This window comes from Erithacus rubecula (assembly GCF_903797595.1).
Source record: "Erithacus rubecula genome assembly, chromosome: 6".
Lineage (NCBI taxonomy): Eukaryota > Metazoa > Chordata > Aves > Passeriformes > Muscicapidae > Erithacus > Erithacus rubecula.
The window spans coordinates 10,243,974-10,265,539 of record NC_136688.1 but is presented as its reverse complement, the minus strand read 5'-3'; the positions used below and the strand labels follow the sequence as shown (position 1 = coordinate 10,265,539).

Sequence of the window (21,566 nt, the reverse complement as noted above, 5' to 3'; positions counted from 1 at the left end):
CATAGAGTACTGGATACTACTGCTGGACTCTGCAGGTGGGAGAACACTGGAGCTATTTTTTAAGGAGGAAGAGACAGAGAATAAACTGGAACGAGACAAAATTCAGTCTGTGGGATGGAATTCAGTCTCCAGGATGTTGCCATGACTATCCCAGAGGATAGTTCACTACACTGGGCAGGGAGATGTTTTTCTCATGGCTGATGTTGTAGATGCTCTGCTCCAGAGAAGGAAAAGATGGATCTGAGCTGGATGTGTCCTTTTCAACAAGCTCTGAGGAAAAGCAAAGGCAGGTTTTAGGATTGCTGATGGACCCAACTGGAGAGTTATTCCCAAGAGGAGAAAAGATGTGGTTCCTGCTCTCTGGGATGGAAGGAGGAGAATAGAAACATCCCAAGGTGCTGTGCTGTGCTCCAGCCTGGATCTTTAGGTGGTGGTTGCCCTGGACAGTCTTCTCCCATGGGATTATGGATGCAAGGACACTGAGCCAGGATGGCTCCAGGACTGGCCCTTCTCCCTCTGCCTTGTGCCCTCTAGTGTTGCCAGCAAGCACGACGTGGGGATTCCCAAAATTGGGAACACTCAGCCAATGACTTTCAACCTTTGGATGAACTTGGAAAGACATCCCAGAAAGCTAAAAGAAAAAATCTGCCTTTTATTTCCAGACCAGGGGGTTTTCCTTGCAGTGATCCCAGAAGAATACCTGGCACTTAGAGGGAAACAAAAGCTGGAAGTGATGCCTTATGTCCTTTTCTTCTGGATGCATCTGGAATTCTGCAGGATGTCATGAGTAAAGATTACACCTTGCTGTCAGAGGTTGAGACCTTGTTTGGATGCACCTGAACTTTCCAGCATCCCAGAATGACTCCTCCCCCTTGTCCTAGGCTTTTTCCAGTGGAGAATCATTGAATATCCAGGAAAGAACACACAAGGATAATGGAGTCCACTTCCTGGCCCAAGCATCCCATCATGTGCTTGGGGGCAATGTGGTGGATACCAACAAACCCTTCCCGTGGACTGGGCACATCCAGTGCTACCTCCCTGTGGGAATTCTGCAGTGTCCACCTTTTCTACCTCCTGGATTCCTTCAATTGTGCTGTTCCCTTTTGTTACTGGCCAAAACTTGGCTTGCTGGCATAAATCCTGATAAATCCATGCAGATCCTGCATGACAAGGAGCCTGGAAGTAAGGCTGGGAATGGGTGCTCCAGCCAGGCATAGGAAGGGAATGATGGAAAGGTGCTCCAAGGGAAGGTGGAGGATGAAGGAAGTATGGTGGGGGGTTTTTGGGGGTCATCCTACCTCATTCCTCTCCAGCCCCTGCTGTGTGCAGCTTCCCATGGAGAATCCAATTAATGGGCCTTGGGCTTCTCTGGTCCAGGAAGATCCTGTATCCTGGTTCCCAGCTGGAATTGTGGGTGCTGTCAGGAGCAGAGCTGGAGCAGTGTGTCCCTAATTCATTTGCTTTTTGGCTGGCTTTCATACAAGAAGCACTGGGATTTGTCTGGGATTATTTCACATCCATAAAGCTGATGGTGTAGGATGGGTGGATGGAAAAGAATTCCCGTGGAAAATGGGAATGTGCCATAGTCTCCCTGAATCTCCCTGCTGTGCCAGCACACAGGACCCTGTCCTGCCATCCCTAGCAATAGATGTGCTGGAAAAGGCAGCTGGGAGCTCCCACTTGATTTTTTGGATTGTGTTTCACAGTCAGGGCTAAATCCTGCTCCTGGTGATGTTGGAATATATCCAGTGGGATACAGCAGGAGCTGTGGTGCTGCTCAGATAAAATCCATCCCATAGGCTTCCCAGGTCCCACAGAGCCTCACATTTCACAGAGTCATGGAATTGTTTGGATGGGAAGGAACCATAATGCCCATCCGGTGCCTGCGATAGGTAGGGACACCTTCCACTATCTCAGGTTGCTCCAAGCCTTTTCCAGCCTGGCCTGGAACAGCTTCTCAGGATGGGGAGAGAGTTCTGTACATTCCACTTGATCACTGACATTTCCCTGGGAAGCAGATAAATTTGTTTGGCTTCTTTTCCCTGGAACTCTCACTGTCAGCTCAACAAAAGTTCCCTATTCCGAAGCTCCGGTGGGAACAGTGACAGTGATGGCAATCCCAGCTGGACACACTCTGCGTATCCAGGATCTGCTGCAGGTGCACCTGGGATTCCCTTCTGGGATTGCCAGATCCTGGAGGGTGCTTGCATCCACTTGGATCTCTTGGTTGTGCTGGAAACTGGATTGAAATGACTTTCCCTTCTCTTTTCCCTTTGCTCTGCAGCACTTTGCCGGACTCTCCCCCGGATTCCGGGTCGGAAGCCTACTCCCCTCAGCAGGTGAACGGTAAGTGCTTCAAACAGGGAGAAGGGGGGGGAAAAAATCCCAATCCAAGCCCCAAATCCAGCATCCACCCCCTCTTTATTCCGTGGAAGTGGTTGGCTCTGCAGTCTTTATCAGCCGGGAGAAAACAGGCGGCTGCACTACGTGGGGAGATTATCAGTTAGTAAATATCCCTCGGCTTTCGCCCATTGTTCCGCTCCCGGCTTTGGGAAAGGGGAGAGGGACCGGCGCAGGAGGCGAGCAGGGAACCCACAGACACGGAATCCGTGGTGGCAGTGAGGATCCACGGGCACTGAGTCCCTGGTGGGAGTCGGGGGGCGCGGGGAGGTCGTGTTGGGTGGGATGTGGAGCCCGGCATCGCCCTGTTCCTGCCCTCTGCCTCGGGAACACGGAGCGGGAGCGCGCCCCTGACATGGAACCTGCCTCTGGGGAGCAGCCATGAACCCGCCTTTCTCCAGTAAGTTCCTTCCCAGCCTTTTCCCTCCCTTCCACCTGATCCCGAGGATCTTCCCCTCCCACTGGAATGGCACAGGGAGCTGGGACCCCCTCCAGGACCCGGCTTCCTCCAGGAAAGCCACCCAGGGTTGTTTGGTGACCTTCACTGTTCTCCCATGGAAAAACTCCTTGGGAAGGAAGGAGGGAAGGTTGTGCTGGTCTCCCTTCCCCCTCGGCAGGAGCACCCTCTTCCCCAGGCTCCAGCCCAGTCCCCACCAGGAGCAGCGCCTGCTCTTTTTTTTTTTTTTTTTTTTTTTTTTTTGATGGAAGAGGTCAAGAGTTCTGTTTATCTTGCTAAAAAAAATCCCTGGAATTCCTCCTGGCCCTTCCTTAAATATAACAAAGAGGCCGGGTTGCTCACCATGGGGAGAACGGCTTTGGAGTGCTCGGAGCTCGGTTGGGAAGGAGAGGAGGCTCAGGAGGGCACCCACAAAGCTGGAATTGCATTCCTGGACATGATTTTTCTTGGATTTGGGAATGCCTTGGGACAAGCACATCACTTGCCTATCTACCCTTGGCTGAGCTGTCCCTGAGGTGGCTCCCAAAGAAAGGCAGGCTTGGGTTTGAGGCTGGAAGGAGGAATCCAATTCCATGTCTGTGGAGAAGGCGCTGAGAAGTCCCAGTGGGAAGCAGAAAACCTTGGAAGGGAGCAGGATGGGTGGAAGCAGCCCTGCCCTGGCTGCCTTCAGCAGGAGGTCCCGGCACAAACACATTCCAGTTTTCCAGACCTTCTGACGGGAGGAGTTTTCCCATTCCTGCTCAAGCGCTTTGGCCTCGTTACTCAGCCCCTGCCCGGGTGTTCTGAGGCCAAAGTCCATCCAGCTCAGCCTGGAAAGATCCAGCAGATCCTTCCCTGCCTCACTCTCCATGCTCCCAGAGGCTGTGCCTGCCTTGGTTGCCAGTCCCTGGATAAGTTTTCCGGCCAGTTTTCCACATTGGAGCCTGAAGAAGTTTTGCTTTGCATTTAAACCAAAGTCACTGTCTCTTTCTCCCCTGCGGTTTCCTCACATCCCAGGAGTCAGTCTCTCATTCCTGCTGGGATTGCAGTGTCCTGTGGGGACACCTGAAGGCACAGGTTGATGCAAATATCAGGGAAAGGCTGGAAAAACAGATGGGCTTTGTCCTGGTGAATAAAAAGAAGGCTGGAGAGGGACTTTGGTCAAGGGCATGGAATGCCAGGACAGGAGGGGATGGCTTCCCACTACCAGAGGGACATTGGGAAGGAATTCTTCCCTGTGAGGGCAGTGAGGCCCTGGGATGGATTTCCTGGAGAAGCTGTGGCTACCCCATTCCTGGAAGTGTTCAAGGCTGGGTCAGACAGGGCTTGGAGCAACCTGATCTAGTGGAAGGTGTCCCTGCCCATGAAAGGGAGTGGATCTGGAATGTTGAGGTGATGAGGAGCAGAGAAGGAAGGGACATGGATTTGCATGTCCCTCCACACCCCAAACATTTCTGTTGGTGCTGGTGTAGTCAAATCCACTCTAATTATGGAATGGCTTTGGTATCCCATTCCAAATAGAAGAGGAGAAAGGTGGAATCACATTTGAATGTTCCTTTTTATTTATTTAAATTCAGGGATCAAAGTCTCCTCCTGGTTTCAGTTAAAATGTTTAAAGTGACCCCTCAGAAGTGCTGGGGGTATTCAGGTAATTTTATTGACTCTTCTCCCATGGAATTGGTAGAATCTTGGAATGGTTTGGGTGGAGAAGGACCTTAAGGCTCATCCCATTCCAACTCCTGCCGTGGGCAGGGACACTTTGCCTAGCCCAGGTTTTTCCAAGCCTCATTCAACCTGAGAATCCAAGATAACTGGGTCAGTTCTGGATCTGGGATCAAGACACTCCTAACTTTGGCTCTCTCTCCTTTTCCAGATCCTCACCTCCTCCGGACCATGACTCCCGAAAATATGTGTCACATGACTCCCCCTTCCCGCCTGGAGCACCCTCCTCCTCCTCCGCCGCCTCCTCCTCCACCCCCTCACCTCCAGGGCCCCCCCCCACCGCCCCCACCCCCCCCTCACCCCCTCCAGCCCCAGCACAATTCCCACTTTCCTGGCCTGCAGCGGGAAATGTTCCTGAAGGCCGAGCCCCTGATGCCTCCGTACGGCGTCGGGCCGGGAATGGCGCCCGCCGAGCTGCACCATGCCCAGCAATCCCAGATGCTGCACCAGCTCCTCCAGCAGCACGGAGCAGAGTAAGGCTGGGAAGGGCAGGGCTGAGGGAATGGGAATGGCACCTGAATGTGGGGTTCAGTGGAGGGAACAAACGAGGGGAAATCTGTGGAAGGTTCCCTGCCCATGGAACTGGATGAGCTTTAGGGTCTCTTCCAACGCAACCCATTCTGGGATTCTGTGGGATTAAAGCTGTGGCTCAGCACACGAGTGTCCCAGCAGTGTGGGATCCGGTGGGACAGCGCTGTGGGAATGTTGTTTGCCCTGTGCTGTCCCGCTCGTCATGGGCTGTGGGATTGTCAGCTCCCAACTCCGCGTTCCCTGCGGTATCCGCAGCCTCCCGGTGCATCCCGCCAAGAAGAGGAAACACTCCGAGTCCCCCCCCAGCACCCTCAACGCCCAGATGCTGAACGGGCTGATCAAGCAGGAGCCGGGAATGGGATCCGTGCCGCTCAATCCCGACCGTGTCCAGACGCCGCCCTGGCACCAGCCGGGTGCGCTCTCCCCAGGTACCCCCATTCCCTGAATTCCACCCCACTGAGAGGAGGGAAGAGGGTTGCCAGAGGCTGCCAACCTGTGGGATTCACCCCTGGCCTAGATCTGATAAATGCTGATAACATCCGATAAATATCTGGGGTCTGATAAATCCCAGCTCCCTCCTCCTTCTCCCAGCTTGAGGGAGGGCTGTGGGAGTAGTGCAGCCCTTGATGGAAACACCTCCATGCTGAGGCCAGAGCCTTGGAATTGGGAAACTGGGAAGGTGCTGTTCTTTTCCCATCCAGTAAACTGGTGCTCTCTGGGGTTTTGGGGTTGCACTCTTGGCTGGGAGAAGTGTCTGGAGAAACAGCTCCAACAGCTGCCCTGGGAGGCAGGAGGGAAGCTTCAGGCAGTGCCTGTCACTTCCTTGGGCTCCCACCCCTCTGGATACTCATTAAAATCGGGGTTTAATCCATTTTGATGTTCTCTGCAGGCCTGATTCAGGATAACGACAGCCTGAACGGCTCCTACCTGGATCCCAACTTCCAGTCCATCAAGTGGCAGCCACACCAGCAGAACAAGTGGGCAACTCTGTACGATGCCAACTACAAGGAGCTGTGAGTAATTCCTTCACTGCTGGAAAAAGTGGGATTCACATTCCTTGTGCAAGTGGCAAGCTTCTGGTGTTGGGAGGATCCCACTCGAAATGTGGGATAAGGATCTCCCTGGGCTGGGCTTTGTGGTGGAGGTAATGCTCCCCACTGCCCCTTTCCTACCAGGAATGTTACTCTTCCACACTTTTTATGGATAATTAAGGGATAGCAGAAGGCATTTCAGCAGCTTTGGTGACAATTCCACAACCACTCAGACCTTGCTCACCATGGCAAATCCAGCCTTGTCCTGAAGAAGGTTGGGACCAGCAGCACCTTTCCCCCCTCCCTGGGTTTACCAAAATCTTGGATTTTAAATTTAGAATTGGGAATTTCTAGCGTGGGTGGCTGGAGGTCATCTATAGCCACTTCAGGAGAGCTTGAGCAGCATGGAAGGGAGCTGGAGGAAGAGGAGGAATGGGAGGGGTTGAGGGGGCAGAAGAGGAAGGAAAGAGAGGGAAGGGATTAGGAAATCTAGAAAGTGGTGGACAGGCCAGAGAGGAAGGCTGGGATGACCAAGACAGGGAAGAGAGAAGTGGGAAGGTGGGCTGGGACTTGAGGCAGCAGAAGGTGGGGATAGCACACTGGGAAGGAGGAGTGCTCAGGAGGAAACCACAGTGGATCCTCCCTGCATTCCTGGGAGGTGACAAAGAGCTGGCAAGCAGTGGGATGGCTCCCAGGAACCTCCCAGGGACCCTCTGTTCCCTCTCAATTCCCTCCCTCCTCTTTCCACACAGCCAGCTGGGGTCCCGTGGGGGACACAGAGCAGGGAATGCTCCAGTGCCTGTGGATAACCCAGGACTATGATCACACTTTGCCTGGGAATGGGAGCCAAGGGTTCCAAGGGTGGGGGCAGAGTCCCAGCTTTCCCACACAAATCTGCTTATCCAGTCTTTATCCCATCTTTCATGGTGGTTTTTCTGGTTGCCTCTTTTGGAGTCTATGGCTGTTTTCCCACCCCACAGCAGGAGAGGGATAATTTGGGAAGACAATTCCTTCTGGTATACCAAGCCATTTCCATAAAAGAATATCAACAGCTCCAAAGCCATCCTGCACCTTTCCCTGCTCTCCACCACCATTGCTCCCTCTGGATGGTGGGATGGGGAAAGCTGAGCATCTCCCATGGATCCTGCCCCCAAATCCTTCTTCCATGTGCAGGAATTCTGCTGCCACCTCCTCTGACCTCTGTTTGGACATGTCACCTCTTATCCATTGGTTTTCCAGCCTCCCTTTTCCTTCTTGCTGCTTCCTTCTCTGGGAAAATGATTTTCCATCCCATATATATCACAGCATGTACCAGGCTGTTTCCAGGCATTTCTATCCCACTTCCAGAGATTTTCCTTGCACCCTGGTGTCCCCAGGTGGATTGGCAGAGACAAACTCCATGATGTTGTCTGCTGGACACAGAGGAATTGCTGGAGAGCACCTACAAAACCAGCCCTGCTTCTTTGGATCTTTGGACCATTTCCCTAATTCCTGCTTTCAGGATTTGGGGTAAAAGCCAGAGCAAACCCACTCCTGGGGCATTGAGGTCGTCATCCTGTTGTGTAAGGAATAAATTCCATTGAGGTGACTCCATGGAGATTTGAGGAAGCCACGTGGGCTTTGTTGTGGTGCTGGATTTGAGTGGAATTAAGGGTTAAAGGTTGATTAATTAATTTTTAGCTCCACATTACCTCAGGGGACTCTTCCTGCTCCTGTGCAAGCTGGACTTACATCTCTTTTTAAATGGAATATCCCTTCATTCTCCTGGTGCAGCACTTTCCTGGGATAATCTATGAGAAACACAAAGAAAATTTCCATCTTTCCTTGCTCCTATGATGTCATTTTTTAGGTTGGTTAATTCAAATTCGGCAGGTGGGAATTGTCTCCCTCCTTTCTGCTTTTGGGTGTCCACAGCAAAGGAGCAGCATCCACATCCAGATCCACAGTTATTCCCAGTCTGGTTTCTGCTGCCATTCCCAGTCTGGTTTCTGCTGGAAGCTGTCCCCAGTCTCGATGTGCTATTTGAGTTCCCTGTGATCCAGGTGCCCAAAACCTTTTCACAGCCTCAGGAATGTGAATCATCTGAATTATCTGATTTTTCCTACTCTTGATCCTAAGAAAAGAGTCCAGAAAGGAGGTGAAGGAGGGAGAGCATGGGAAGCTGTCCAGGTTCTTACCAGATTCTTGGGAGCGATTACAGGGCAAAAAATACAATTAATGCAATTCCATGTTTTCCTCCCTTTGCACACAAAAAATGAGGTTCCATAAGGGGATGGGGTAGGGATTAGGTTCCCGTGTCTCAGGTTTTGCCAAGGAATCTGTGTTGTTGAAGGAGACAGAAATCCCTGGATTAATTTTATGGATAACATACAATGTTTTTGGCCTTTTGCTCAGCTTTTGCGGTTTTAGGCTCAGTGAACTTTTCCAGGGATGAGCTGGTTTCCAGCAGCAGAGCCAAAGAGGCCTGGAACCGGGCAATTCCCTAATTTACTCCTGGGAGAAGGAGCCATTCATCTCCCTGACAGCAGGTTCTGATAAATTCCAGCTCCCTCCTCCTTCTCCCAGCTTGAGGGAAGGCAGCTGGGAATAGTGCAGCCCTTGATGGAAACACCTCCATGCTGAGGCCAGAGCTGTGGAACTGGGAGCTAGGAAACTGGGAAGGCTCTGTTCTTTTCCCATCCAGCAAACTGGTGCTCTCTGGGGGCTAATCCTGGGATTTTGGGGTTGCACCCCTTGGCTGGGAGCAGTGTCCAGAGAAACAGCTCCAAACTTGGCTGTGCTGCACATCCTGGATCTCACCAAGGGAGTGGAGACCTGTGGGGTGTGGTCCAGACCTGCTGGATGTGTTTTGGGATATGTGATACAGGGTGTTGGATCGTGGATGTATCCTGGGAAGCTGAGTATGGACAAACAGGTGGGGTTGTGTGGGAGAGGTGACAGTGTCCTGCTGCTCAGATGGAGTTTGTATCCTGGAAGTAAAAGAAATCAGGGAATGTGTGGAATTAGAGAATGTCTTTGGATTAGGGGTCTCCCAGTATTATGTCTTAGGAGTGGTTTTAGATACGGGGAAACCTGGAAGGAAGGAATGGGGGAACATGAGCATCCCTCTGCCATCCTGCTAATGGCCAAATCCCAATGCAATTCCCAGTGGGGAGTTTGTAACCCCTCACCCTCACTGGGATGGGGAAAAACCTCCTCTGATCCTGCCCTTCTGTCCTGCCTTAATCCACCCCTGTCAGTGGGGATGTTTGGGATCAAATAATCCATTTGACCTTAGACCTTTTATTCCTGACACTGCCCTTTGGCCCCTGTGCTCTCCTTGGAAAAGCCAGCATGGAAAACAGCTTCTTCCCTCTGATCAATCCCAGTGTAGAGATAGCATTGGGGAAAATGGGAAAATCAGTGATAAGGAACCTCTGAAAGGGGTGGAAGACTGGAATTTTCAGAAGGCAGAGGAGGGGGAGCCCACCTGTCTCCCCTCCGTCAGCACACATTTAGCAGCCATCAGTTTTCCCATTTGGGAAGCATCCATGGCTTGGAAGTTCGGACAGCCCCTCCCTCTCCGTGGCTTTGCCAGTTAAAAAAACAGCAGGAAGAGTGGTGAACACTCAAGAGTCATAAAAACAACTGGGAATGGCTTTGCTTGGATCCCCTTGGGATGAAGGTGCTTGGATCAGCTTCACTGCGTGTCCCAGTCCGGAATATCCAGATGGAGAATCCAGGGCTGAAGCTGGGAGGAGGTTGAGGAATTCCTCTCGTGCCTCTGGGCTAAGGTAGTGCTCTGCTCCCACCGCCTGGTTTGTGTCTGGAGCAGGGCACAGCATTCCCAACTCCCTGGGGCGTAAGGAGAGAGTGGTTCCTCGTGGCCATCCCACAATTACTCATGGCAACCTGGAATCACCCCCAGCTCTCATCCACATTAACTCCTTAGGTGATTGCAGGGGGAGAATGGTTTTATTCCAGAAAAAAAAAGGAGGGATAGCAGTGAAGAATCCCTATCTCCTGCTTCCCAGAGTCTCCTGAGTTCTGCCACATTCCTTACTGTCCGTCTGTCCACCTCCCCTCCTGGTCTTTCTGGAGGTGGAAGTCAGAAGTGGTTTGGTTTCGGGGGAGAAGTGCTCCATAATTTTTAAACCTGAGATCCAAGGCTGGGCTGAGCTCCCTTTTTACCTCATGCCTTTTCCTAAATTAAAAACAATGGGATTTGGGTGTTCTGTGGGATGAGTTCCTTTCCCCCCTTCCGAGGGCCCACCAGCCCAGGACTGGGCTTTATGGACGGTGAGCAAAATGGACTCGCTGCAAAGGCCACATATTTCCCTGATTCCCATGGAAACCAGCCCATTAAGGAGATGTAGATTAAACCTTTCCAGCTGGTGTGTGTTCATGGATCAGCCAGGACTCCTCCTCCTCCCTCCCTCCCTCCCTCCCTCCCTCTCCTCCTCCTCCAGACCTGTCCGCTGGGAGCTTTTTAGGAGCAGGTGGTTGTGATTCCAGCAGGAATTGGGGATACAGGGATACAGCCTGGTAAGAGGTGACACCAGGAATGCCACAAGGTGTGGGTCAGTCTGAGCTGCTTCTCCCAGTGAGAGCCACGTTAAAGGGATGCTCCAGGCTTTGGAACTTGGGAACTCCATATTCATTCCCAGTTGAACGGGAAGAGCTGTAGAATGATGTGGGTCGGAAGGAACCTTGGAGATGATACATCAGCAGGGATCATTCCACTAACCCAGATTGCTCCAAGCCCCTCCAGCCTGGGGCATGGAACAGTGGCAGGGATGGGATACCTACATTTCTGTGGGGAATTCCTGTTCTTACTGGCCCCTCTTCCCAGCCCCATGCTCACGTACCGCGTGGATGCCGACAAGGGCTTCAACTTCTCGGTGGGAGACGACGCCTTCGTGTGCCAGAAGAAGAACCACTTCCAGGTCACCGTGTACATCGGGATGCTCGGCGATCCCAAGTACGTGAAGACCCCTGAGGGCCTGAAACCCTTGGAATGTTTCTACCTGAAGCTGCATGGAGTGAAGGTAAGCGGGAGCTAAGGGACCGAGGTGAAGCCAGCTGGGAAAAGAGGGGTTGGGAGGTGGCTGGGAACAGGTGACAGCACTTCTTCATGTAGGAGAGGAATGTGAGGAAACATAGAATCATGGGAGTGGTTAAGGTGGAAAAGCCCTCTAGGATCATGGAGTCCAGCCCTTCTCCCAGCACTGCCAAGGTCACCACTAATCCATGTCCCCAAGAGCCATATCCACACAGCTTTTAAATCCCTGCCCTCTGGGCAGCCTGTTTCAATGTCTGACCACCCTTTCCATGAATGAATTTTCCCTAATATCCAATCTAAACATCCCCTGAGGCCATTGAAATACAAGTCCTAAGATGGGCTCCCTCTGGCTATCTTCAGGATTGCTTGCTTTGACTCCAGAGGAATAAAGGCACTTCAGGAAGATCCTTCCACCCTCTTTTTTTTTTGACACTTGGACAATGCCCACACTCAGCCTGGGTGTTCAGAGTTGGATGTACCCAGGCATGGAAGAGTGGGCAGAGAGCTGGGAAGGAGGAGGTGGGATGGGGAAGGTCTCTGTGCTCTGTGCCACATTCCCAAATCCCTCTCTCCAGCTGGAGGCCTTGAACCAGTCCATCAACATCGAGCAGTCGCAGTCGGACCGCAGCAAACGGCCCTTCAACCCCGTCACGTGAGTGTGTCCACGTGGGAATGAGCATCCTGTGAGCCCAGGGAATGAGCAACCGCAGGAGAAGGTGGGGAGGTGGTGGAGTGGCAGGTCTCCCACTCCACTGTGTGGGTGTCACACTGTCCAGTTTTCTCTGTTTTCCTCTCCCTGCATTCCCAGTTCACAGACCTGCCATGGTGGTACAGGCCAGGAGATGGCCATTCCCAAAAAAACCCTCCTCTCCAGGTTGTGGCTCCAGCCTCTCCATGCCTGGTTCCTCAGAGCAGCCTCAGGGCATGAAGAGTGTGTTGCAGGTCCCAAGATTGGACCAGTGTCCAGCTGGGAATGAGGGAAGAGTGTTGTTGGGTTCAAGGCCTCCAGGTGCAGGAAAACTGTGTACTTCCCACCTAAGGAAGGAAGAGATAGAAGTGGGGAAAGATAGGCACCATTCCCAGACAGCCACCGTCCTCACTCATTCCTTTGTTTTCCTTTCCTTCCAGGGTGAACCTGCCCCCAGAGCAGGTCACCAAGGTCACCGTGGGGCGGCTCCACTTCAGCGAGACCACGGCCAACAACATGAGGAAGAAAGGCAAACCCAACCCGGACCAGAGGTGAGGGAGGACACAGGGGCCTCCTCCAGAACATCCTGAGAATCCTGTGGATCTGCCTGTCCCAGAGTGGCTGGAGTGGCATGTGGGAATAGGGCCTGGATTGTGGACACCAGAAGGGTTTCCCTGCTCTGGGAGGGGTTAGGGACACCCAGCTCAAGGACAGGGGGTGCTGCAAGCCTGCTGTGGTGCCCAGTGCTCCAGAGAGGATGGACACTGGCACTTCCCAGCACAGGATGTGTCCCTGAGCTGTGTCCCTCCACAGGTACTTCATGCTGGTGGTGGCCCTGCAGGCACATGCCCAGAACCAGAACTACACGCTGGCAGCTCACATCTCCGAGCGGATCATCGTCCGGGTAAATCCCTGTCCTCTCCCTCTGTCCCCACTCTGCTTTGCTGCACCATCCTGGGTTGTTTCACACATTCCACATTCAGAAAATGTGGATGTGGCACCTGGGGTCGTGGTTTGGTGGTGATGATGGTTTGGCTTTGATGTTCTTAAAGGTCTTTTCCAAACCTGACTTCCCACCTTTTCTGCCTCCTCCACACTTTCTCTGCCTTGCTTGTAGCTTTCCCTGTCCAAACTTGGGTTCTGGCTTCAGATTTTCCATACCTGGTTCAAGAACCTGTTACAGGATAAGGAAGGAATTCCATTCTCCAAATGGGATCAGTGTCCAGTAGATTTGTTTGGAATGAGGGAAGAGTGTTGTTGGAACTCTGCAACAGGAACAAGAAGATGCAGGAAAACTGGTCACTTTTCCAGAACATCACCTTTTCATGTCCTAAGGCAGAGGAGTGGGAAAAGCAAGACAACATTCCCAGGCTCTCCCAGGGTTTTGCTGGAGCAAAAACATGAAAGCGAGTAGTAAAACCCAAACTGGGACTTCAGACAAGAAGTCCACAATGGATTAGGAAGCCTCCAGGATGCCCAGTGCAGAATTCCAGGCAACCTGGAATTCTCTGAATCTGGAACCCAGGAGTATCATCCATGTCTGCTGTCCTGAGTGTCTAGAACCCTGATAGCTGGAATAACAGCTGAATGAAGCAAGGATATTCCCTCAGGGACAGGGAGACGAGCATTCCCCTCCTTCCCGCCTCTCAGCGCGTCCCTGCTTCCCGATTTCTCGGCAGGCTTCCAACCCGGGGCAGTTTGAGAGCGACAGTGAGGTGCTGTGGCAGCGGGCGCAGCTGCCGGACACCGTGTTCCACCACGGCCGCGTGGGGATCAACACGGACCGGCCGGACGAGGCGCTGGTGGTGCACGGCAACGTCAAGGTCATGGGGTCCCTGATGCACCCCTCGGATCTCCGGGTCAAGGAGGACATCCAGGAGGTGAGGGCGTGGGAACCTTGGGGTCACAAGGAGTCTGAGCAACTCCAGTGGTTTTTGTGGGTCCCTTCCAGCTTAGGATATTCCGTGATCCTATGACTGTAGAGCAGATGGAAAGTGCTTTTCTGTCCCAACACTGTGTCTTAGGGAATATTGATTCTTCCAGTGTTAGGCAGAAGTAGCAAGGTGGAAAACAAGTAGAAAAAAGGTCAATATGGCAGGTAGCAGGCTTTGCCAGAGCCTGGGTGAGAGGCTTGGCTCTGCTCTGAATTCCTTTCAGCTGAATTTGCCTGTCCAGAAAAGCTGGATATAATCATGTCACCTGTTTTTGGGAGCTGTCTCTTCCCTGTGTCTGGTTCTGCAAGGAGACTCAGTCTCCTGATTGCCCTATCCAATTTAATTGGATATTAAACCCGGTGTTTGTCCTCATGCTCAGAGCAGGGTTCAGGGCTATCTCCCAAAGGAATTCTCATGGGCCATAGTGGGTTGTCCTGCTTGGATGCAGAGTGGTGAGGATTTGGGAAGCAATATCCCCCTGGGAATTCAGTGTGCCTGTTTTGTCCCAGGTGGACACCACGGAGCAGCTGAAGCGGATCTCCAGGATGAGGCTGGTGCACTACAACTACAAACCTGAGTTTGCAGCCACAGTGGGCATTGACAGCACCTCTGAGACAGGTACATCCTATGGGAATACACCTGTCAGCCAGCAATGTCCCATGGGAATACCCCTCTGACACAGGAATATCCCTCAGGAATTCCCTGCCTTTCCCAGGGGCTGTACCCAGCTCTGTACCAGGACAGCCCCCCAGGTGTGCAGTTGGCAAGAAGGGCCTTCTCACCTCCCAAATTAAGGAATCTAATGAAATTCCCTCTTTACTGAGTGGGAGAGAAGATGGCACTTGCCACAGAGAGAGGGTTTCTCCAGATACACTATGGTGGAGTGATGATCCCTATCCATAGAATTTGGGGAGGAGCCTTGTCTGATCATCCTTTGGCCTTCAAGGGTCCTCAAGGAGCCCTGCACAGCTTGGAATGAGGAGGGGACACCCCTGGTGTCACTCCCAGTGTGTCCAGGGAGTGCAGGATCATCCCATCCCATCCCACTGTTCCATCTCCACACAGGTGTCATTGCTCAGGAAGTGAAGGAGATCCTCCCAGAAGCTGTCAAAGACACTGGGGACCTGGTCTTTTCCAATGGGAAAACCCTGGAGAACTTCCTGGTGGTGAACAAGGTTGGTGGCAGCCAGGAGGCTGGGGAGCCTGGCTTGAGGGAACTGTGGAGCTGCATATGGAGGATGGAAAGTGTGATGCCTGGGAAAAGCTCCCAGATGAGTTTCAGACCTGGCTGATCTTCCAGAAATCGGGAGCAGCCCCGGGTGGATATCGGACACCAGCAGGGAGGAACCAGCCTGGTGCTGGTGAAATTTGGCAGCATCTCCTTTGGGAAGGGCTTTTTGTTGGCAGCTTCTTGCAGGGAGGCTCCCAGTCCTAATCTCCCCTTCCTAGATAAGATAAGGTGCTTGTGTCAGGATAACCTGGAGCACCTGGTTTCCTGACCTTTCCCAACCTGTGGCAGCCTGCTTGCTGCTCTGGGAATCAAGGGGACAGTCTCCCAGGGCACACATGGAGGGCATGGATCATCCAGATTCAGGAATGCCTCAACCTGCTGGCCTGATTCCCTGGCAGGAGCGGATTTTCATGGAGAATGTGGGAGCTGTGAAGGAGCTGTGCAAACTCACGGATAACCTGGAGACACGGATTGATGAGCTGGAAAGGTGGAGCCACAAGCTGGCCAAGCTGAAGAGGCTGGACAGCATGAAGTCAACTGTGAGCTCTGGAGCCTTCAGGTACCCGTGGAGCCACAGGGAATGTCCCCTTTCATCCCAGGAAGCTCCAAGGGGCAACTCAGATTGGGAACAGGGAGATGAGGAAGGAGTGGGTTGTTGGCTGGTGTCTTCTGGCCAGGAGAGGATTCAAACAGAGCTTGGGGAGGTTTAGAATTCCCACAGGACCAGCCCAACAACATCCAGGATGAAATGGCCTCCATGTTTCCCTAAAGTCAGTGGCTTTCTCATGGCAAAAAGTTTTCCATGCTTCCAAAATCTCCATCCTGACCCTGCTTATGCTGGCTTTGGGGTTTGTGACTGTCACACCACAAAAAGGGGTTTTTTCTCCCAGAAAATCCCATTTTTGCCTGGGAATGGCTTGGAGAGCTGTCCCTGCCCAGCTCAGCTCCATTCCTCCTTTCTCCTTGCAGCCAAACCGGGAGCCAGTTCAGCCGGGCGGGAAGCGTGCCCCACAAAAAGAGACCCCACAAAGTCACCAGCAAGGTAAGGGACGGATCCCAAAGGAGCAGAGAAGGCTCAGCCTGGAGAAAAGGAGGATCAGGGGGAACCTCACTGTCCACAAATCCCTAGAAGGAGGTTGGAGCCAGGAAACTGGGCTCTCCACCCTGTCTTATCCAAGATGAAATGGCCTCAGGTTGTGCCAGGGGAGGGCTAGGCTGGATATTGGGGAGAGTTTCTTCATGGAAAGAGTGGGCTCCAGGGGTGGAATCCCCATGGCTGGTGGGATTTAAAAACCATGTGGATGTGGTACTTCGGGACATGGATTAGTAGTGGCTTTGGCAATGCTGGGAGAAGGGTTGGACTCCATGATCCTAGAGAGCTTTTCCAAACTCAGTTTTCCCATGATCTTCTTTTCTATCTCCTAATGGAGACGTTAATGACTTCTAAACTTGTGGAGTTGAGGATTTTCAGGGAGGCAGGCAGAGAGCTCAGGTTGGGCTGGGGGAGATGGGTGCAAGGACCAGAGCAGTGAGGGAGGTGAGCTGATCCGGGGGCTCCTGAGCTGATCCAGGATTTTTTCCCTCGCAGTCTCCGTCGGTTGTCCCGGAGCAGGCCTGCATCAGCCAGCGCTTCCTTCAGGGCACCATCATTGCCCTGGTCATCATCATGGCATTCAGGTGAGATCCCACTCCTGGGCTGCTGCATCAGCTCCCTCCAGCTCATCCATCCATGGGGTGTGCAGATCTGTGGCTTCTTCAGAGAATCCTGGAATGCTTTGGGTGTGAAGAGACCTTATAGTTTATCCAGTTCCAACCCATGCCATGAGCTGGGAGCTTCCACTATCCCAGGTTGCTCCGACCTGGCCTCTAATGCTTCCAGGGCTGGAGCATCCAATCCCTCCTGGGTTGGAATTTTGTGGAAGCAGATTGATCCCACACTGTATCCTTGTTCCTCCTCATCCTGCCCTTCTCTCTTTTCCAGCGTGGTGTCCATGTCCACGCTCTACGTGCTGAGCCTGCGCAGTGAGGAGGATCTCATGGACATCGACGGGTGGGTATTTTGGGAATCTCTGGGAGGGATGAGGTCACCTGGGAGAGGCTGGAGCACAGAAACTGGGATTACTGAGCACAGTTCCAGAGCTGCAAACCCTGCCAAGCACAGCCACACATCCTGGTCTGGTGGTGGTTATCTGGAGCAAGAAGTGAGAAATAGAGAAGGAAGAGGGAATGTCCTGTTAGGATGTGCTGAATGTTCCTTGGATGCCTCCAGCTGGACTAAAGCAGCCTCATCCCACTGGTGCAGCAGGGCTGGATCAGCTTTGGGAGCTTGTGTAACCTGATAATGAGTCTCTTTTTCTCCCTCTTTTCCTTCTCCCATTTTTCTCCCTCCTCTCCTCCTTACATCTCTTATCCAACCCATTTTCCTTCCACTTTGTCTTCAACTTCCCCGTTTTTGTCTTTTCCTTCCCGTTACCTTCCATATCCTCTTTCATTCCCTGTCCTCCTGGTCACCTTCCCACTTTCCTGTTTTCCCTGTGTCCCTGCACTGTCCTGTAGCTACTTTGCTGTACCCACTGCCTGTCTCCTGGCCCTCTTTCGGCACGGGGGTCCCGGAATTCCGGTCGCTCTGTGTCCACGGTATGTGACTGTTTCATTATTTCATTAGTTAATTCCTTCCTTCCTTCTCTTGAGTCCTTTTTTTTTTTTTTTTTTTTTTTTTCCTGCACCACAAAAAACCAAGAAACTGAAAATAGAGAAAGTGATGTGAAAATTCCAGTGGGATTCCAGGAGGAAGGGATATGGATCTTGTCAGGAGTAGGAGATGGAAAAATCAATTAATCAAAGGTTAAATAAAGAAATTGCATCCTGCTGGAGAACATGAGCAAGATAAAGCTGTGTAAGGAAAAGGGATGCAGTGGAGGAACATGAGGATAGGGGTTGGATTTAGACTGGGATGAAGGTGAAGCTCCAGAGGCTTATTCCTACATTCTCTTTGGGAAACTGTTGTTGAGTCTTCTTTCACCTGGAAAAGAAATTCCCGTAATTAGACAAATATTGGAAATGACAGAGTGGGTTTTTAATTCTTCTAAATGCATGACACTCCGTTAATCCCACAGAAACCTGGAGTGATGCTCAGGGACAGGTAAGACATGGACACAGGTGTCCAGAAGTGCTCCTTGTTCTGCAAACTTGGGAGAAAGATTCCCTCCCTTTCCCATCTCCCTTACCCTCAGGAGACACCTGTGGTGTCCTCAGCTCAGGTCTTGGAAAACTGCAGTGAAACACCTGGAATTCCATGGGATGAATTGGTGAGAGTGGATTGTGTGTGTTTCTAAGGAACAAGATGAGAAACTATCTTCAAGGGATAAGGGGCACATTCCTTAGGGAATGGTGAGAGCTTGGGTACTGTTGATTCCCAAGCAACTGAATCCACCCAGGAGATTCCTGATGGGAGTCAAACCTGCACCTTGTTACAGCATGCTCCAGGAGGGTTGCTGGTGTCCTCTGAACCAGCTGGGACTCTTCCCTGCCAGACATGGAACTGCCACACGATTCCCTGTGGAATTTCTGAGCTCTCCTTGCTGTCTTCATGGCTCATGTGCCTTTCTCCTGCCTTTCCCAGATCACTCTATTCTCTTCCACACCTCCACTTACTCCATATCCCTCTTCCCATCCTCCTGCTGCAGCCACTTCTCTCCCCACCTACAAGTGACACCATTGTCCACATCCAGAAGGTTTCCAGCATCTTTTCCTGCATTCCAGGTCAAGCCAGAACATTGACAAGACGCAGACAGTGCGATCCACAGCCGCATCCAACGGAGCCAGCAGCAGGAGCCCCCCACAGCACGGTGGGTGATGGATTGGGATGGCTCTGGTTTCATGGAAGGGCTGCAGGACACCGGGTGCTGCTCCCATTCCATCCCTTGACTTATTCCCTGTGTCCCTGCAGTCCTGGATGAGGGGCATGGAATAGCCCTTGGCATTCCTGGTGGCGGTGTGCTGGCCTGTTTCAGCCCTCCCTGTTTCTCCACGTGCTGCTCCGCTGCTCCCACTGGCATCTCCTCCGTTGTCCCCTCGGAGACCAGCCCTGCCCATGCCACCAACAGGACAGGTGAGGGCCAGCCCAGATTCCCAGAAATGCTGGGATATCTCCAAGGTTTGTGTCACCTTGTGTCCCTGCCCTGCTTTTTGTGAGAAAGTCTCCTCCAGGATGAACAATTCCAGCTCTCTCTCCCCCCTCCAGATGCTCATTCCACTCCTCTGGAAGATGATTAATAGCTGATATCCTTTCTATCCTTATCCTTGGATATATCCTTTATACCCTTCTCTGCCCATGTGGTGCAGTTTGGATCCTGTTGCTAGGGCAATGTGGGGGCTGGAAAGGATTTGGAGCTTCCCACATTACCAGTGAAAAGTCATGGGAATCTTCACCAGGCACAGCTCATCTGACCAGCCCTGCCTTGAGGTCTGACCCCATTCCCTCCTCATTCCATCACCAGCTCCGTCAGGCACAGAGGAAATAGAAGCACAGAATCCTGGAATGTTTTGGGTCAGAAGGGATCTTAAAGCCCATCTGGTTCCACCCCTGCCATGGGCAGGGAACCTTCCACTGGCCCAGGTTGCTCCAAACCCCATCCCACCTGACCTGGAACACTTCCAGGGATGGGGCAGCCACAGCTTCTCTGGGCAACCTGGGAAGCATCAGGAGATGACATGGTGACAGGGCAATCCCAGCCTCTCTCTGCATCTCAGCACAACCTTCTCTCCCGTTTTTCCACAGACCAAAGCCAGCCCTCCCTCCTGCCAGTGACAAATATCAAAGCCAAATCCAGGGGCATCACCGGGAAATCCACCTCCTTCACCAAGTGGCCAAAGACTCCTGACAGGTCTCAGAGCTTCGGCAGCCCCAATGCCAGCCCCTCCTCCCCCTTCTCCCACATCCAGGGCAAATCCAAGTACATCTCCAACCTCTCGCTCTCCCGCAGCAGCTCCCGGCAGCAGCGCAGCCTCCGGCAGCCGGTGAGCGAGCGGCCCCGCACGGAGCAGCCCGGCACGGATGGTACGTGCATCCCACCTTCCTGCCCTTCCAGCCCTGCTCTCAGAGGGATTTTCCACCCTCTGCTGTTCCTACACATCCTGTTCTCTCCCCGGCAGGGCCGAGCCCGGTGCTGCAATCCATCCGGATCCTGGAGATCAACCTGGCCATCCATTCCCAGTACTGCGCCGCTGCCGACGCCTGCAGGTGAGCGGGAAGGGCGGGCTGGTGGCACCTTGGTGGCACTTGGGTGGCAGCAGCACTGTGGCAGCAGCAAATAGGAAAATCTGGGAGTTTTCACAAGATTTTATTGGGTGTTTTCCTGCCATCACCCCATGCTGCTCCATGGGAAGAGGAGCTGCTCCCAGCTTTCCCTCAGGGGTTGTGTTTGGTGGTGGGCTTGTCCTTGGGACATTGGGAAGTTCTCCCCTCTGAGTTCTCAGCCTGTCAGGAATTTTGGGTTGTGTCCTGGCTTTCCCACAGCCTAGTTACATCTAATACTCTCTCTGTGTTCCCAGGACTGGGAATTTCAGCTACCGCATCCCTGTGAGCCAGCAGACAGCCGTGAACACCAACCTGACCCTGGAGATGAAGTGAGTGCCCATGGATCATGTCCTTTGGGAGCCCCTGGAGTGGCTGATGTGGCCACGGTGTCTCCATGGGAAAGGGACACATGTTCCCCCTTCCAGGCTCTCATGGTGTCCTCTCTTCCCAGCTCCTCCTCCGCTGTGTCCATCTCCCTCTGTGGCCTTGTCTCCAGTGATCCCTGCCAGGATGCTGTGAGCGGGAACAGCTCCACTGACTCCACAGATGCACAGGTAGGGAGAAGGGGACAGCTCACAAAATACACATGGAATCATGGAGGTTGGAAGAGTCCAGCCATTCCCCCAGCACTGCCAAGTCCACCATGTCCCCAAGTGCCACGTCCACATGGCATTTAAATCCCTCCAGGAATGGGGACTGCACTGCTGTCCTGGGCAGCCCATCCCATGAAGGAATTTTCTCAAAATATAAACCTCCCCTAGCACAGCTTGAGGCCGTTTCCTCTCATCCTATCCATTGTTCCCTGTTTGCTGATCCCACCTGGCTGCCCTCTCCTGTCAGGGAGTTGTGCAGAGCCAGAAGCTCTTCCCAGAGCTTCCTTTTCTCCAGGCTGAGCCCCCCGAGCTCCCAGAACCCTTCCTCATCCCACTTGTGTTCTGGGAAACATCCATGGGTTCACTTGCCAGCAGTGTGGATTTTCTCACAGATCTGGCCTGGAGAACATCCCCCAAGCTCATCCCTGATTCATGCCAGCTCTTCCCTTCCTTCCCCAGGACACCACGCACCGCTGGCCTCTGGTGATGCTGTCCTTCCGCGAGTTTTCCTACCACTTCCGAGTGGCGCAGCCGGTGAGTGCCTGCCGCTTGTCCAGGGACACGTGCAAGGAGAGAAATGTGGGATTTATGGAATGTGGGAAATGCAGGTTTAGTACCAGTCCTGTGGGTGGCAGGAGGATGATTTGTCCCTGCCCCAGC

The 21,566-nt window shown here is 52.8% G+C and overlaps 1 protein-coding gene across 5 annotated transcripts in view; it reads left to right on the top strand.

The window, feature by feature from the left end:
* The window catches only part of MYRF (myelin regulatory factor), a 43,378-nt gene that overhangs the window by 18,389 nt on the left and 3,423 nt on the right, over positions 1-21,566 (top strand). The window contains exons 4-27 of one of the 5 annotated variants that reach the window (XM_079309390.1): positions 2,285-2,346; positions 4,710-5,031; positions 5,345-5,517; positions 5,979-6,102; positions 10,952-11,147; positions 11,737-11,813; positions 12,290-12,400; positions 12,663-12,753; positions 13,529-13,729; positions 14,293-14,401; positions 14,849-14,958; positions 15,413-15,573; positions 15,984-16,056; positions 16,603-16,691; positions 16,996-17,064; positions 17,571-17,651; positions 18,777-18,862; positions 18,964-19,125; positions 19,795-19,900; positions 20,003-20,073; positions 20,169-20,256; positions 20,568-20,642; positions 20,765-20,867; positions 21,366-21,440. In XM_079309390.1, coding sequence (XP_079165516.1) covers positions 2,285-2,346; positions 4,710-5,031; positions 5,345-5,517; positions 5,979-6,102; positions 10,952-11,147; positions 11,737-11,813; positions 12,290-12,400; positions 12,663-12,753; positions 13,529-13,729; positions 14,293-14,401; positions 14,849-14,958; positions 15,413-15,573; positions 15,984-16,056; positions 16,603-16,691; positions 16,996-17,064; positions 17,571-17,651; positions 18,777-18,862; positions 18,964-19,125; positions 19,795-19,900; positions 20,003-20,073; positions 20,169-20,256; positions 20,568-20,642; positions 20,765-20,867; positions 21,366-21,440 — 2,815 coding nt within the window. Of the gene's footprint in view, positions 1-2,284; positions 2,347-4,709; positions 5,032-5,344; positions 5,518-5,978; positions 6,103-10,951; positions 11,148-11,736; positions 11,814-12,289; positions 12,401-12,662; positions 12,754-13,528; positions 13,730-14,292; positions 14,402-14,848; positions 14,959-15,412; positions 15,574-15,983; positions 16,057-16,602; positions 16,692-16,995; positions 17,065-17,570; positions 17,652-18,776; positions 18,863-18,963; positions 19,126-19,794; positions 20,074-20,168; positions 20,257-20,567; positions 20,643-20,764; positions 20,868-21,365; positions 21,441-21,566 lie in introns of all 5 variants that reach the window. The other 4 variants (XM_079309389.1, XM_079309391.1, XM_079309387.1 and 1 more) reach the window with 4 other exon arrangements.